This window comes from Ailuropoda melanoleuca, chromosome 1, assembly GCF_002007445.2.
Source record: "Ailuropoda melanoleuca isolate Jingjing chromosome 1, ASM200744v2, whole genome shotgun sequence".
NCBI classification, from domain to species: domain Eukaryota; kingdom Metazoa; phylum Chordata; class Mammalia; order Carnivora; family Ursidae; genus Ailuropoda; species Ailuropoda melanoleuca.
In genome coordinates, this window is record NC_048218.1 from 133,288,042 (window position 1) to 133,305,152 (window position 17,111).

Sequence of the window (17,111 nt, forward strand, 5' to 3'; positions counted from 1 at the left end):
GGGGGTGGGGGAATGGGATAGACTGGTGATGGGTAGTAAGGAGGGCACGTATTGCATGGTGCACTGGGTGTTATACGCAACTAATGAAGCATCAAACTTTACATCGGAATCTGGGGATGTACTGTATGGTGATTAACATAATATAATAAAATAAATTTAAAAAAAAAAAAGAAACATCTGTTTGGTTCTTTAAGATCATGTACACAAAACCTACATGACCACTGCATTCGATTTTCTTTTTAAAGTGGTTTTGTGTTATCAGAACAAATTCCTTCATAGTGGGAAGTTCAAGGTAAGTGAACAAATAATTAAAATAATCAAAAAGGGGAATCTGGAAGAACGAAAGAGGACAGACAGTGCTTCAAACACAGATTGATGAAGGAGTCTGGGGGAAAGGGAGTGCCCCCAAAGACTGGGCAGCAAAGAGGTATGCAGAGATCCGTGGGAAGCGGAATTCTTCACGGGAAAAGCAAGCAGCCTCAGAAAATGCAGAAGAGTGTGCCTTTTCTGGTCTAACCATTTAACACAAACCGCAGCAATCCTGATTGTAGGTGACAGAATTCTATCTAGAGATTAATTCAGGTGCATCTGCTGTATGTTTTCTGTATGTCTCTATATATATTTTGCACTTTTTGTAATACCTAATTTTGTTTTTCATTAAGCTTTAGATATTAAATTAAGGATTCTGTAAAATGTGTGATAGTAGTATTACTCAAACCCGAAGAGAAGGTATCTGATAATATTTTCCTTAGTTCAGGGAATGAACTGTCAACATTAATTTTATATTAAGAGAAACAAATGTAAATAAATCTGTCAGAGAGGACACACACACACACACACACACACACACTCCATGCCTTTTAAATGGATAATCTCTCTACTGGCAGGGCCAATGTTACTGGCAATTACTCTTTTCAACTCTATAGCAACTCCAGCATAAATAACATACTTGGATTTTATGAACAAATGTACGTTTTCTATTCTAAAGCTGGAAAACCTTTGTGAACTGTTGAAAGTGGCAAAGTATCTAAAAGGAAGCTTTTTAGCAACAGTGCACTGGTTAAATGGTATTACATATTTTGCAAATCTGAATCCTGTATATATTCAAACATTACTTCCCAAGGTTTCATCCTTGCCTAGGAAAAGCCAGGCAGAGACAGTAGAGAAGGCAACAAATTACTTCCCTTACCACCTGTTGAAAAATTAATTGACAATTTTCACTGTTACTATGTAAAACACATACCCAGATTCCATCATTTGTAACTTGCTTTAGATTTTTGTAGGCTACATATTATGTCTTTCTATCCTGGCTCTGACAGAAAAACAGGAAAGACATTGCTAATCGTTTTCTAAATAATTTTTAAAAAGTAACAATGCATCTATCATCAGCCTCTTATAATTTTAGCGATGTATTCTTTATTTTGAAATCTATCATAGCTTCCACTTGTGCTTTTTACTCGATTTGTTATTTTGAAATTTTCATTTTATAAATTCTCGATGCTTTTGCATTTCTTAATGAATGCTGAGAATTAAGCTAAGAATCTGAGGACGATTTTCTACTGGGCTAGACAATCTAAAGTGTGTATGGCTAACCAATCTTTCTGCTATTCTACAGAAAATCAACTATCTTTAATTTTGCTAGGCCTGGGAATTATCTTTCAACTCTGAGTCTGGTTTCACTTTCCTTTATTCATTTGTTTGGACTTTATGATAGAGTTCATTTTCGTTTTGGCACCATTTTTAAGGAAATGTCATACACATGGGTGAGCCCTAAGGAATGGCATTGCTGCAGGTAAAGATTATAAAGTGAATGCATTTTAATATGGAACAGCTGTGTGAGGAGATGAACAGGGACTCCGTTTTAAAGCTGTACCTATCTATAATCAGGTAGATTCATTCCCAAGAGCAATACATTTCCAAAGAACCCAAACATTTTGTTCTAATTCTCAAACCCTTTGGCCTCATTAAATTGTGCTGTGTCTCTGCAGCCTCAGTCACCAGCTCTCCGGATGTGCCTCATCACACCGACCTGGCTTGCTCGCAACGATGTCTAGTGTCAGCTGGATGAAAAATGAATCCAAATGAAGCATTCAGCAGCCACTCTGATGCCAAGCAAGAGGCTTGGGGGAAAAGGCAGAATTCAAAGAGTAGTCTTCAGATTTTTCTTTTAAAGCTCATCCAACTTTCTTGATGACTTTGTAATTTTGCAACTTTTAAAAGCCAAAAGTGAACTTTGTTTTTAAGGAACAGGTTTTAACATAAAGTTAAAATCACATAGAGAATTTTTAAGAGTATTGAAAGTTTTTTATTCCATCTATCGAATTTTATTTTTACACACTGGCCATCTGAAAGATAAGGTGGCTAGTGAAATTCTGAGGTGGTAAATTTATTTTGTAACAAATATTTATTTCATAGGTATGGGACTGGTCAATACATGGGTCTAGATAGTTTCACTGTAAACATCTTTGCTGCAAACAATTTCACTGCACACGTTTCACTGCCTAAGTACTGGCTTTAAGGCAATTTTGTTATAAAAGATAAAATCATGAAAAATAAAAGAGCATCATTCATTGAAAAAGATAACAAAACATGGATAATGAGTAACAAATTTTAAAAGACTTTATTTTGTGAAATACAAAGTTCTTTAATATATCACAAACGTATGTACGTAGATTCAGTGCAATACTGAGAAACTCCCTGCTTTTATTCTGTGGTGATACCTAAGCTCTGGTCTTTAAAGTCTTTCATTCATAGCGTTATATTTTTCTGGGATATTTGGCTTGTTGATTTGTCTCATCCTTCGGCAGTCTACATTTTTTTTTCTTTTTTTGCTAAAATCTCTTCCTTCATCTTATAAGAGAGGTATCAGTCTCCAAACACTAGAATGCATATTTGTCACTAAGCTTTGTATTTGTGTGTGTGTGTGTGCTGTGAAAGCGTTCTCCAGTTTGTTTTTTCTTCCCATACTGGTACACATGTCCAGTGATAGACATTCCAAAGTTCTACAGAAAAGTATAGACACCATCATGAGGGCTAACATTTCCGTCCTACAGAAACGGGAGTACAATCCATCAATGCAGCACGCATCGAGGGAGAAACCAAACTGTCAACCAGTTTCAGAAACCAAACTGTCAAACCAATCTGTCAATCAATTATTTTTTATCTTTAATGGCAAAATGGCCTTATGGCCATTTAGTTATAAGGTGAAAATGCTTGCAATGAAAATGCTGTGGCAAAGATGTCTATGGGAAAAATGCTTATGGCAAAAATACTGAACATTCTGTGTCATACACATCCTTACGTGACAAAGATAGTCAATTATCTTCTATGTCAGTATCTGTGGGCTGCCAATGTCTCACAGTGCGTGGGACAGTGAAAGGCTGGGAATTCTGAATATGGAGAAGTTAGAAAGGGGTCCTCAAATTCATCCACAACCATTTGAAGTCATATTTGAAGATGGTGAATAAAATGTCTTGTATCTATGCATGCTATCCTCAGTGGTACATATTCCCACACACTATACACACGCATATGCCTTCGCATCAACAGTTAACTATGTAAATGGTGTCTTGACAAAGTACACATACGGTCAAAGGTCTAACTGACTTAAAAGTTGTCATCTGCTATCCTCTATTTTCACTGTTAGTGGATACAGAACATGCAAATACCAAGAGACGAAATTTTTGTTTAATAAAGTTTTCCCACATTAGGAAATGTGGTAAGCCATCGAGGAACAAAGTAAAGAACATAAGAAATGTGGGACAGCAATGTTTCCATAAGTAGAATTTCTGCTTGTTCAAATCAGAAATCTATGATCTGTATCTCTCTCTCCCTCGTCTTTCAAGGATCTCCATCAATTATCATTTCTCTGTTTTGTATGTATTAGTTTTCCCTGTATGTGTATGCCTTTACTAACCCCTAACAAAGAATAATGAATTAGCTCTTCCATTCTTAAAAATATATATGTGTGTATAGACATCTATACCTGTGTGTGTATATAAACAACCTGATCTGAAGTTGACGGTCTTACTTTCTCCCTAATATTTCTTAGCACATTTGCAAAGATTTTAGGGAAAAAAAAGTACTTTATATTCAGATTTCTATTTCTTCACCCTCATTTACTTCTCAACCACCTGTTGGTTTTTATTCATACAACTTTAAATACGAATCTCATGCCAAAGAAACACACGTGGTCTCCTGTTTCTGGAGATACAATGGACAGAGAGGATGCCCATTTAAAATAGATATAAATGTGTGTGGACATATCTGTGTATGTAGGTAAGCATATATGTGTAAGAGTGCTTATCATAGAACTTTGCTACAACCAGTGAAATTCGAATCGCCAATAATGTATCTAATTCCAAGAACATCTTCATTTCTATGTTAGGTAAAAATAGCACTTAAATCACAAAAAATAAGCGCTAATTCATTTGCAAAGTTGCTCTGGCATTGATAAAGGTGTGTGGCCTTAAGAAAAGTGTGTGTCCATAGAGCACAGGAGTCACTGTGTTAGCAGACAAATAGCAGGCTTGTTGAATAAGACTAGATTCATCAGTTTTACAGAAGTGAATGTGATATGAATCATTTATTACATGGCTTAGAATGTCACAAAATGCTTTGCTTAAAAACTTGAATTCCTGTAAAAGGTGAAGGGGATGAAATGCAGTGTTTCAAGATATTAATATTTAGATTGGACGTTTTTAGAATGTATACTTAGAAAAATGGCTTTAAACTAGTAAATTCTTCATTTATTCAAACAATTTGTGACAAGAGGGTAGAAAACAACTGCTTTCCTTATGACATAATTCCTCTTGCATTAAAAAAAGGAAAAAAAAAGGTAAAAACCCTTATAATATGCCTCCAAGACATGTTATTGTGTAAATTCTGGATGCAAATGCAGTTTTGGAAGAAGAAAAAAAATTACAAGTTTAGATGAACATCACTTCTCCTTTTACACATTTATATTCTTTTATTTAAATTTGTTAGAATGTATTATATACTCTTTAAAATCAAGATACACCTTAGGCACAAATTATATAAAATGTAAAACTCATTACTATATTCCTTTAAGAAATTCTTCCTGGGGCGCCCAGGTGGCTCAGTTGGTTAAGCGTCTGCCTTTGGCCCAGGTCATGATCCCAGGGTCCTGGAATTGAGCCCCACATCGGGCTTTCTGCTCAGTAGGGAGCCTGCATCTCCCTCTCCATCTGCCTGCTGCTCTTCCTACTTGTGCTCTATCAAATAAATAAAGTCTTAAAAAATTCTTCCTCTATGAAGAAAAATACCCAGAAGTGAATGAGATTCCTGGTGGTTGGTCTGGATAATACAATAAGAAAAAGATAATTTATCTAAACCTGTATCCACTTAAAAATGACATAAGAAGTGGGGCTTGCACTTATATACTTCCATCATAAATAATAAAGTATACTTAAAATTATGACTAAGTTTAAGATGCTAAAAAGTCTCTTCCAAATTATAAGGATAAGATTAATTAGTAGAAGTTTGAGACAGAGTTGGATTTTGGGTTAAGTTTATTTTGTTTTACTTGAGCTCTTCAAATATGGTAATGTTAGAATTATTTAGAATATTTAAATAAGCTGAATATTCCTTGACCCATGTTATTTTCATAATTATGTATTTGTCCTATGATAGAAATCATGTTTCCAACTGTTGTTAGATAGTCTCTATTTACAGTCATGTACTAAAAGAACTATCTTCAATCTGAGCTCTCTGCTGGATACCTGGAGTTCAGAGTTAAACAAAACACAGGCCCAGACTTGTAGGATCTAGCAATCCAGAGAGGGGACAAAGGAGATACCCTATGGGTAGAGTATGTAGGACTCCATATAGGGTGCTTTGGCATCAGAGCCAAGCATCCCAACAAGCCTGAAGGGGAGGGGAGACTCTGGGACATCCTCCAAGGGGCAATGACTTCCTTGAATTTTGAAAAATGAGAAGTTACTGAATAAGGAAACTAATATATGTTATATCTTATATTAATGCACCCACATCTTCCCATTACCTTTAATTCTGATAATTTCCTGGAAAGAAATATTCATAACATCAAGTTATCTTTTGAAAGTATTCAGTTAATGGTTCAATTTATTTACTTTTTCAAAAGAAATAATTTCTCTATACAATTCAAATCAGCAGGTATTTAGGGGAAAAAAAAAAGAAGAAGAAAAAAAAAAACCTCAACCAAAGCAGTAAACTTGTCATGACATAACTACAGCATATATAGTATTCAAAGATTTACATGTTAAAAAGATTCGTAATTAATTTGAAGTTATGTGTGTGTATATATGTTTTCAATTCTTCAATCATATTCCAATCACATATAGGCTAAAAAGCACCTAAGAATACTTCAAAGTGTTCCAAAAATTTTCATCAGTACTATATCAAATTATTCACAACATTGTGTCTGCAAAACTATCAAAATATATTAGTTCACCTCTTTCCTCTCTCCTTTTAATTCCTGAAACGCACATAAAACAATCCACTAGAGCTCATGATGAACCACACCTTTCTAATGTTGAAAAGTCCAATTAAAAGCAAAGTGGATCAGCATTTTACTCAGAAGAAACTTCTGGATAAATACGTCATTTCTGTTGGAATTTGTGAACCAAAAAATAGCTTATATCATTATATTTTAATGGAACCTTAACATTTAAAAAAAACAAGCTGAGGATCATTCTCTTATCAAATGCAAAGACCCAGTAAGAAAGATGAAATAAGCTGATGGTAGGATTGCTAGAGAAATAGTCACAGTTAACATTCTCCACAGTATCAGCAGGTTTTGCTACATGGATGAACATTCAAAATAGTCAGGTCTCCCTACAACACTTTCCTCTGCAGCTAAACAATCACTGAAACAAATACATTCCAACCTCAAAATACTTGTCTTCACATTCTCTTCATTGCATACTGAAATAGAACACTTTTTAAATACCATACATCACAAAAGAATTTGTCTAAAAAATGTTCTTCAAAGTGTACAAGTGAATAAAGGAAACGTCAATTAAAATGGTTTTGGGAGCCAGAAGGGACAGGGGGAGCCATCAGGCCCTACCACCCCTCATCAGTTGCAGACCCCAAAAAGAAGAGGTACTTTGCATTTGCAACAGAAGATGCCTATTTTATTACTTCAGCACAAGAAAGAGTTTCTCCTGGCCCAGCAACAAGCTCAGCCAATAACAAAATAGCTCAACTCAGCCAATGAGAAACCATCACCACCTTGAACTCTGGCTTTCCTCCAAAGGACTTTTGCTCAAAGCAGCCCCTCGCCAATTTCCTTTTTTTTTTTTTTTTGGTTCTATAGAGTAGTGTTCCTTTCCTTTGATAAGGGCCCTTGCCTATGGCTTGCCAGGGTTCACAGGTCCTGAGTTGGAATTCTTCTGCTATTCCTGAATAAACCCATTTTGCTGGTAAAATAACTGGTTGTTTTACTTTTAAGGTAGAAAAAAATAAATAAAAAGGTTTTCAAATGAGGATGCAGTTTTTGCTCTTACAAATGCTTTATTTGTAAATCAACAGAATAATGTCTGTGAAGATAATTTTTAGGCATCTGTAGGAAGTTTTAGTATTACTATAATCTTTAATAATTAAATGATCATAAATTTATGCTAGAAAACCTCAAACTGTTCCTATTTTTCCATTCTCTTCTGGTTATTCTCTTCCTATAACATTTTCTCATATAAAATTTATATATAAGAATCAAATAGGATTCTACAGGTTCAAATTATTTTATCAATAAATTAGACATAAGGTAGTTATGGATCACATTAAAATATTATATACTTAATAATCCTGTAATTTAGCCAATGGTTTATAATCCATGATCTGTATGACTTTATAATCAGCACATGAATATCCCCTCCTAGTGCCCCTCCCTGACAGTCTCTTTAAAAACCATCTACATTGATATTAAGATTAAAGTATTTAAAATTGCACTCACTTTTTTGTCTTTGTTGTATTTGGCAAATATCTCCTGGGCTCTCTCTTCTCCTCCATCCGTGAACAACATGATAATCTTATTGCAGTTGGCTCTAGAAACATTATACTGTAAAGAAAACAAAAAAAAATGTACATCATTCACAATAAAAGGTAAGGAATATAAAACAATATGTAAAGAGCATGAACAGGTTGAAGGTAGTGGGGGAAAGATCTGTTCAGTAGGTATATTCTAAAGAACCACTTCTGAGATCAGGCCAGGCCCATCTCTACAAGGGCCTCCTCCCATCCCCCAGACATTCATAGGTCTCACTTGCCTTGGGTCTTTGATCAAATGTCACCTATCAGTGAGGACACTACTGAAAACTGTGTTTTACATTGCCATCTCTCTCCCAGGTCGTATTTTGCTTCATAGCATTTTACATTCTTTTATGTACAAAATATCTATTTATTTATCGCTGGCTTCCCCTGATTGGATTTAAGTGGCCATAACGGCATAAAGTTTTGTCTTTTTTGATCGTCAAGAGCCTAGCATATAATAACGTTTCAGTGGTTGATTAATAAATGGATTTTAAATTAATGGTTATTATGTCAATTTTATGCCCCTATAATTTGTACTAGAAACAAATAAATAGTATGAAAAATATGCATACCCTTCCACATATATTTTTAATACATTTACAAATATTTTTGCTCCCTTTCCTCCTTCTTCATCCTACTTTATTCACTTTCTCTCTCCAAAATTATACACTCCTGGTTGATCCCTAACACCCGATGTTCTTATATTTTTGTAAATGCTAATCACAGAATATCCTGTTATCCTCTCTCAACCCGCCATGCATACTCTAATTCTGAAAGACTCAATTCCAATGGCAAATCCTCTCTTAAAACTTTAAGGTCTCCAAAGAGTCAGACACAGGAGAACAATGGATTAGTAACAAAGGGTCACTAAAATGAAAAACTACTTTAGAAAGCTGGACTTATTTGAGGACTGAAATTACAAATTCAAGCTTCTACTGTTGCGAAATGTGTTTGCTAAAGTGTTGATTTTAATACAGGATTACACTAATTTATGAATGCTTAGCTTCTTTGAAAATGTCAAGTCTCCAGCTCAGTACTATTTAATGGAGGTATAATGCAAGTCAAATTTTTAAGTTTAACTTTCTAATGGCCACACTAATGAAAGTATGAAGAAATCTCTGAAATTAATTCTACTAACATATTTTCTTTAACCCAGTCATCCAAAATATTGTCAATTCAATATGAAATCCATATAGAAATTACTGAGCTAGTACACATTTTTTTTTCATAGTAGCTCTTCAAATCCTGGTGTGTATTTTATATTTACAACACGTTTCAATTCAAACCAGGCAACATTTCAAGTCTCAACAGCCACATTGGATTGTGGTTACCATGTTGGACAGCACCAGCCCAGCCTTTAAATGACTACTATTTTTGAAAAAAATCATTAATTCTCAGGTAGTGTTTAGGCTTATGCAAAGTCTGTACTTACTTTTCAAAGCAGATATATCCCATTTCCCATTGTAAAAGTTAATCAAGACAATATTACGCTCTAAGGATGAAAAGATCCTGTTTCATATAATCTCACCCCATTGACTAGGCCATTAGAACACTGGCAGTTAAAGCTGTTCACCAAGTATTGTGAAAATGCAAGTGTTGACTAATACAATCCGTCACATTCAAGCATAGTTCTTATCTTTGAGGAAAGCCATCTGAAAATTTGACTATATAGAAAGCTACCTATTTTATCATCAAAATATTTATATGAAAGACATGGAAATACCTTAACTAAAATTAATTTGATGATATTTTTATCTGCCTATATAATACATACCTAAAGGGCTGTTACAGAAAAGTGATTAAGTAAAGATTTTACATAAGGACTTGGTTTCATTTTTGGAAGTAGTGGGGGCATTATTATTAATGAACACAAGAACCAGTTAAGTAAGCACACTGGGTCTTGCTGATCATTTGTGTAATTAAATAATAATGTTTCCTGAGAGAGAGAGATGTTAGGACATACACAAAAGGGGGAATAAAGAAATGTTTTGTTTTCAACATGACTTTTCCCAGGAGTAGCCTCCTTAGTAACTGTGTGGTAGAGCAAAGTCAGAAACTAGTCAGAGGATTTGCAGTTATCTGAAGAATCACACAATCGTAGCAATTATGTTACTGGTTTGTAACAAATTCAGTAAAGGAAAGAACTTGACTATTTCAATAAAATGACAATTAGTAGAGTTGGTAATTTACTTTAATATGTTATTTCATAACAATTTACAGTATGTATATCCCTGTGTTTCCTTGTATCACTTTGCGGCCAGTACATAGCACAGCATCTATCATTTATGTACTTATGTACTTAATAAATTGCTTTTTTTGAAAAATGCATCTTGCTATACTTGTAATATTTTATGGAATGCTACCTGAGGACTAATTCAAATCTCAGTTTAAGGTGTACTGTGGGATAAATGGTAGATTTAATTCTATTTGAGACTTGTTTCAAGGATCTTCATGATAAACCTTACAAGGACAAACAAAAACCAGAGAATGACACTGTGCGGTAAGAAGACTGGAAGTAGGTAAAAAGGTAAGAAGACTGAAATAGGTAAAATTTGCATCAGCTTTGAATAAGGTAAGGAATGACACTGGGAAAATTATTTTATTATTTTTTTAAAGATTTACTTACTTGTTTGAGAGAGAGAGAGAGAGTGAGAGAGCAAGCATGCGAGCAGGGAGAGGAGCAGAGGGAAAGGGACAAGCAGACTCTGAGTCAAGCACATTGCCTGACCTGGGGCTCGATCCCACAACTCTGAGAATCATAAGTCAGCTACTTAACCTCCTGAGCCACCCAGGCACCCCTGGGGGAATGATTTTAAAATGAAGAGCTGCACTACATAAGGGACATGCAGAAAGCATAACATATGAGACTTACTTCAGAGAGAACATATTAAAAATCATTTACAATTGTGGTAGAGGCACTGTGAGAGGCCAAGAGGAGTTAAATTATACTTAATCAGCAACTCGTAGTGAATCTGGGAGTTAATGTGGCCTCTCTAATGAGACAGCCTTGGAAATAGTACACAAGGCTTGAGACCCCTTATCATTTCACAACTGAAACCGGAATATGAGGTGATGTCATGAAGTGATGCAAATCAACAACACCGAGAAGAGTAATTAAAATGCCACCATCTAGAAAAACCTGATTGACTCAAAAGAAAAAGAAGTTCTATAAAAAAATCACAGACTTCTATTTCTTTACTGCAAAAAGAATACATTTTCATCTCATAGTCCATTACATCTGAATCTGAAAGTTCTGAGTTCTCATCCTGCTATTAACCAACATACATCCTTTAATAAACAAATGCATTCTACCAAAGGGAATCCCCTGGAAACTGCGATGCTGAACTGTTTTGCTTTCCTGTCTCCTTACTTGATTATAGAACGCTACCTAATAAATATCGCCACCTCAAACTCCACAGATCTGAAACTGAGCTTTTTCTACCCTCACAGTCCCTCTCTCTAGATTCCTGTGTCACCAGCCACCAAATATTTGAGTCCAGAAACCATCCCACTAGCTACCATTTCACTCTCCTTAACGTTTCTTTGCTTCGACTCCAACACCAGGACTTATATAACAGCTTAACTTTGTACACTCGGTAGACCATGTCATTCTCATATTATCAACTTTTCATTTGCTCCTAAACACCTCATTAACTGATACCTCATGGCCTTTCTATTTCCCTCACAGCCCCTGCACTGCCATGTCCCAGCCACACCAAAGCACCTGCTATTGTTTCAATGTGCCACAATGTCTCCTATGTCTGCGACTTTGTCCACGTTGTTCTTTTTATCTGACATGATTTTCCTCCTCTCATCTACCTGCCTAAATTCTACTCATTCTTCAAAATCCTGTTTCCAAGGAAATGTCCACTTTCCCGACCACCTTTGGGTAAGTCGAACCCCTCTTTCGTGCCACTCAAGTAAACAGACTCCGAATGCCCCATAACAGCACTAACATACTGTACTAGGAATGATAATTTACCATACCATGCTGGACATTCTTGACATCAGACAGTCTTGCTTACCTCTGCTATTCTAGCACTAGTAACATGACAGGAAATTGTGAGGCACGCAATACATATTGGCTGAATGAACAAATGGATGAAGCAACCAATCAGACATCTTGAAACTTGTTTTAAAAGCTTTACTTAGGGAACAACAAAGTCAGATTTGCAGATAAGACTACATGTAAGGACTTATTCAATGACTCAGCAAATATGGTATGAATTATGAGCTGACCCTCTACCAGACACGTGCTAGTCAGGAACTACAGTCATAATGATCATGACTCCAATACCACGTCAACAACCCACACTCACATGAGGTTTGCTATGTGTTAGGTTCTGTGGACAATCCTATCCACAACCCTCTGAGGGATGTGCCATGGTGTAAGGGAGGAAATCGAGGGAAAGAAAAGTTAGGTCCACACTCTCAACCACTGTGATAATATTGCTTTGTGAGAGATCAAAAACTTGAATAGTTCAAAGTGAAAGAGACAACACAGCCATATGAAAACACTAATCTGAAGTGTGAGACATATGCTATAATATGGGGCAGACAGTAGGTGTGCTGGAGTGTGACAGTCTAAATGGAGACAATGGTGGGTGATTTTTTGGGGGAGATCCTCACTGAGCAAGGAGCTCCTGCTTTGGCATTTTATTCCCTCCTCCCCTTCACGTCTGTCATTTGGACCTTTCTTTTTCTTTTTTTTTTTTTAAAGATTTTATTTATTTATTTGACACAGACAGAGACGGCCAGCGAGAGAGGGAACACAAGCAAGGGGAGCGGGAGAGGAAGAAGCATGCTACCAGTGAAGGAGCCCGATGCAGGGCTCGACCCCAGAATGCTGGGATCACACCCTGAGCCAAAGGCAGACGCTTAATGATTGCGCCACCCAGGAGCCCCCATTTGGACCTTTCTGTACATTAACAAACAACTTCAAGAACCAAGTAAATGTTTAAAACTAAAATATTTCCACCAAGCATTGGATGATGGAAAACGCCAGTTTCCAGATAAATACAGTAGTGACTGAAATAAAAAGTAAATGATATTCTACATACGCCAACTAAGTTGGAAGTGCTTGTATAAAATTAAATAATTATCTTATAACTGTGCTTCTTAAACAGAGTTTTAAAAGATGATGGAAGAAAAGATCTAAAAGAAAAAGAATGTCTACACTTTGTATGTCTTTTGAATTTTGGATTTAAAAATAAAAGTAGTTCAAAGATTTCTACTGCCTGGACACATCTGCTTTTAAATTAAATGAGAAACAGCACTGTTACGTAACTCATAGTTACTCATAGTAGTAAGTACTAGCATATTGAAATTCGTATGCTGTGATTCAGTAATAAAAGAGAAGAGGGAGTGTACAGATACTTACATTAAGGAGTTGTTCAAAAGCAAAACTGAAGCCTTTCTTATAGTCAGTGATTCCTTTTGCTGTGATATTATTCACCGCATCTTTCAGCACTTTCTTATTTCTCACATTGGCTTGGACAAGGTGCTGAAAACAGCTCACATCCTGGGCATTGCTGTTAAACTGTGAAAGATAAAAAAATATATAAATGAACATGAAAACCAATCACAGCATTTTATTTGAATTTGTGGTTTGTACATCCCCGTCCTGTTGCGTGGCTTCCTCTTGCATAAAGTGAGTAAACTGGTAACAAAAGTACACTAAGGATCAAACAGCAATTTTCATCTCAGCCCCCAACTCCTACTGTAACCCTAAGCCTGTCACTCACCTTCCTGAAGCTTAGTTCCTCTGATTATAAATTTGGGATTTGAATTATGTAAGGTCCCTTTCAGCTCTCAAATTTTCTGAGCATTTAAAGGACAAAAAAAAAAAAAGCCAACAAACAATGAAATGTATTCAGAATCCAGAAATGATACAGTGACACCTGGGTGGGTTCAAGGACAAACTAACCACTTGCTTGCCTCTCATAAGGAAGGTGGTGCTAGGTGGAAAAGCAGTAAAGTCAAATGACAGGAACAGAGTTTTAGTAATCTTGAAATGTAACAGTACAATCTTTCTACCAGGGTTAACGCAGGAAAGTAATATGAAAGACTCAGGAACAACAGGTGGCCTTTTAGAACTGTTCGCTTGAGAGCTTATATACAGAAGGCAGGTGAGTGTTGGAGGCGAGGCCAAGGGCTAGCAGATCCCTGCAGACAGGGATTGCTGTAAATGAAGAAGCCCTGAACGAGGCTGCAGGAGGACAAAAGGTCAACTCTGATGCCTGTCCCAACGTGAAAATTGAAGAATCATCACCGAAGTAATATCACCAACCCTATAAAAAGTATTCACGTAGTTCACTGGGTATTTCCAAAAAAGCTAACAACAATGAGCTCCACAGTGAGATCGACACTGAGATAAGTGGAAACATCCCATCATTTATTAATTCTGCTACTTGTATGAGCCCCTTACGCTCTCGGGGCTGAGTGTCACATCTGCAAAATGAGGATGATAATAAAATCATGCCTGCTAGAAGGTGGGGTCTGGCCAGATGAAATGTCGGAGATTTTCTCAAAAACGTATAATTCAACAATTTTAATAGGTGGATCACAAACCGAAATATAAATTTTATAACTGATCACATATTCTTACAAATATAACATTCTTTTTTTCTCTGAAAATCGATGAAGCTTAATTATAAGGTGCACTGCACATTTCATCAATTCAATAAGCAAACATTTACTATCAGCCTGTTATAGGTCAAGAATTATGGCACGTGATATTTGTGTCTTCAGGCATTAAGTAAATTATGCATAAACATATACATACGTACGTACATAAGCCCATGTATGGTGCCTAGTATGTGTTGCATTTACTCTACAAATATTAATCACTTCCTCTTTGCAAATGTCTACAAGATACGTATTATTACTATTCACAAAGAAACATAGGCACTGAGGGATTTAAGAACTTGCCCGTACTCACGCAGCAAATAAGAGTCAGGATCAGACTAGCACTGTGACACGAGAGTGTGGGATTTTAACTATTCTTGGAGTGCCTCTTAACATATTACAATACATTATGCTTGGTTCTGTAAAGCAATAGAGCATAATTCCCCAGGAGACGATATCACAAGTGGGTTCCAGTTTGGACCATGAGCAGTTGGGGGGAAATTCACTTGAGAAATCCATTTTCTGTGATTCCAGAGAAATATTTCATTGAAGACTATGGGGAAAGAACATTCCAGACAAACAGAACAACAAAAGGGAAGCCTTTTAGGGATATGTAAAGAAGGAGAGTTTAGCTCAGTCACACATGAGTGAGGACAATGACAGAAAATATGTTCAGGGAGGGAGGCGGGGCCAGATCATGCAGGGTCTAACAGAAATGCTGAAGAACTGGGCTTCGAATTTCTGTCAAATGGAAAGTCACAGAAAGATTTTAAGCCACATACAAAATCTAATGTAAAAATTTAAGATCACGCAAGCTGCTATTTGGGAAATGGATTTAAGGTGAGCGAAATTCGAAGAAGAGAAAATAATTAGAAGGCTATTACAGTAATCTAGCTCAACATAATAAGTAGCTTTGGTATTTGTGGAGATGGTCAGAAAAGGAGGGGTTGTACATTGATTTTGGAGGAAGAATCCACAGCGTGTGGTGGTGGAAGGAGAATGCTGCTGAGTAAGAGCCTAGTATCAGGAATGCCATGCAGGGGTCTGACACGGGCGTCAGGATGGCCGGAGGACTACAGGAGTGATGGGTTCGGGGGTATTTGAAGAAGAGGCACGAGAAGCACAAAGTTCAAGTGACGGTGAGTTTTCAATATAAGTGAGACATGCAAATGATGAAGTCAGGCAATCAAAACAGTTAAAGCATGAGGCTAGGGTGCCTGCGTGGCTCAGTCAGTTAAGCATCTGCCTTCGGCTCAGGTCATGATCCCAGGGTCCTGGGATCGAACCCTGCATCGGGCTCCCTGCTCATCGGGGAGCCTGCTTCTCCCTCTCCCACTCCCCCGCTTGTGCTCGCTCTCTGTCAAATAAATAAAATCTTTAAAGCATGAGGCTCAAAAGAAGTCTTGGCTAAAGATTAAAAAAAAATAAAGGCTTCAACATAGAAATTTAGTGTAAAATCATATAAATAAAAGGAAGGTAGTCAAAGGAGTCCCTAAGAAAATTTAGTAGACATAAGCTCCCATGGAGGCAGGAAGGAAATCAGGAGACTGGGCTGTTTGGGATGATGAGAGGGAGAGAAAAAATGTCTCAGAGAGGAAGACAGTGCAGTTCAGAGACAAAGATGCAAAATTCAAAGTGCCCATGGAAGTCATCCATGTTATACGGTCAGCAGCGGGGCAGAGCCCATGGAATGTCCGGGAGGCACATCGGAATTGGTGGCCTATGCAGACAGGCACATCTGCAAAGTGCCAAGGCTGGCAAACAAAGAAGAAAAAGCGGGGGGGGGATACCTGTAAAGGTGAACTTGGGGTCAAGTAAAAGCTGCCTGAAAGTGCAGGGTCATTAGATCCAGAGAGGACTGATATTGAAGACTGAAGGAAAGAAAAGGTACAGGAAAGAGAAAAGAGGTGAAATATAAGTGGGAGAAGGACAGACGGCGCGTGGCGTGACTCTTGAATGGGTATGGACTTCATTGCTCTAGGGAAGAAGAGCGGGAGCCGAGAACAGAGGCTGCTGGGTGTACACGTGGACTTGGGGTTGAAAAGGTGACCTTGACTGTCTGCCTTGCTGTTCCCTGGGACAAAAGCCACAATCAAGATAAAGGGAGGAGACGGAAGGTTTGGAGAAAGTGGAGATAAAACAAAAAGGAAAAAGTCCTGCACAGATAAATAATTTGAGTTCTTTCTCATTTTCACTTTGAACACTACTTTCAGGTACGTCATATATGGAAGTAAAAAGCTCCAATAGATTTCTTTGCTATTTTCTATAAATTCAAATGTTGGAAACTTAGGATCTTCAGTTCTAAATTCCACTGCCTCTTTTATTTCATTCTTTGATCATCTAACAAGATCTTATTCTGCACATTCCATTTTGAAAATAAAAGAACGTGAGAATTCCCATGTTAGAAAGTTAAAAAAAAAAAAAGTTGGCCAATGAATCAACAGTAAAATGTC

The 17,111-nt window shown here is 36.8% G+C and overlaps 1 protein-coding gene across 6 annotated transcripts in view; it reads right to left on the reverse strand.

Moving 5' to 3' along the window:
• Positions 1–17,111, reverse strand: part of CACNA2D1 (calcium voltage-gated channel auxiliary subunit alpha2delta 1) — a 484,461-nt gene that overhangs the window by 78,377 nt on the left and 388,973 nt on the right. For all 6 annotated transcript variants that reach the window (XM_011223063.3, XM_019798051.2, XM_011223062.3 and 3 more), the window contains exons 11-12: positions 13,412–13,570; positions 7,955–8,059 (exon numbers count right to left, since the gene is read on the reverse strand). In XM_011223063.3, coding sequence (XP_011221365.1) covers positions 7,955–8,059; positions 13,412–13,570 — 264 coding nt within the window. The remainder of the gene's footprint in view (positions 1–7,954; positions 8,060–13,411; positions 13,571–17,111) is intronic.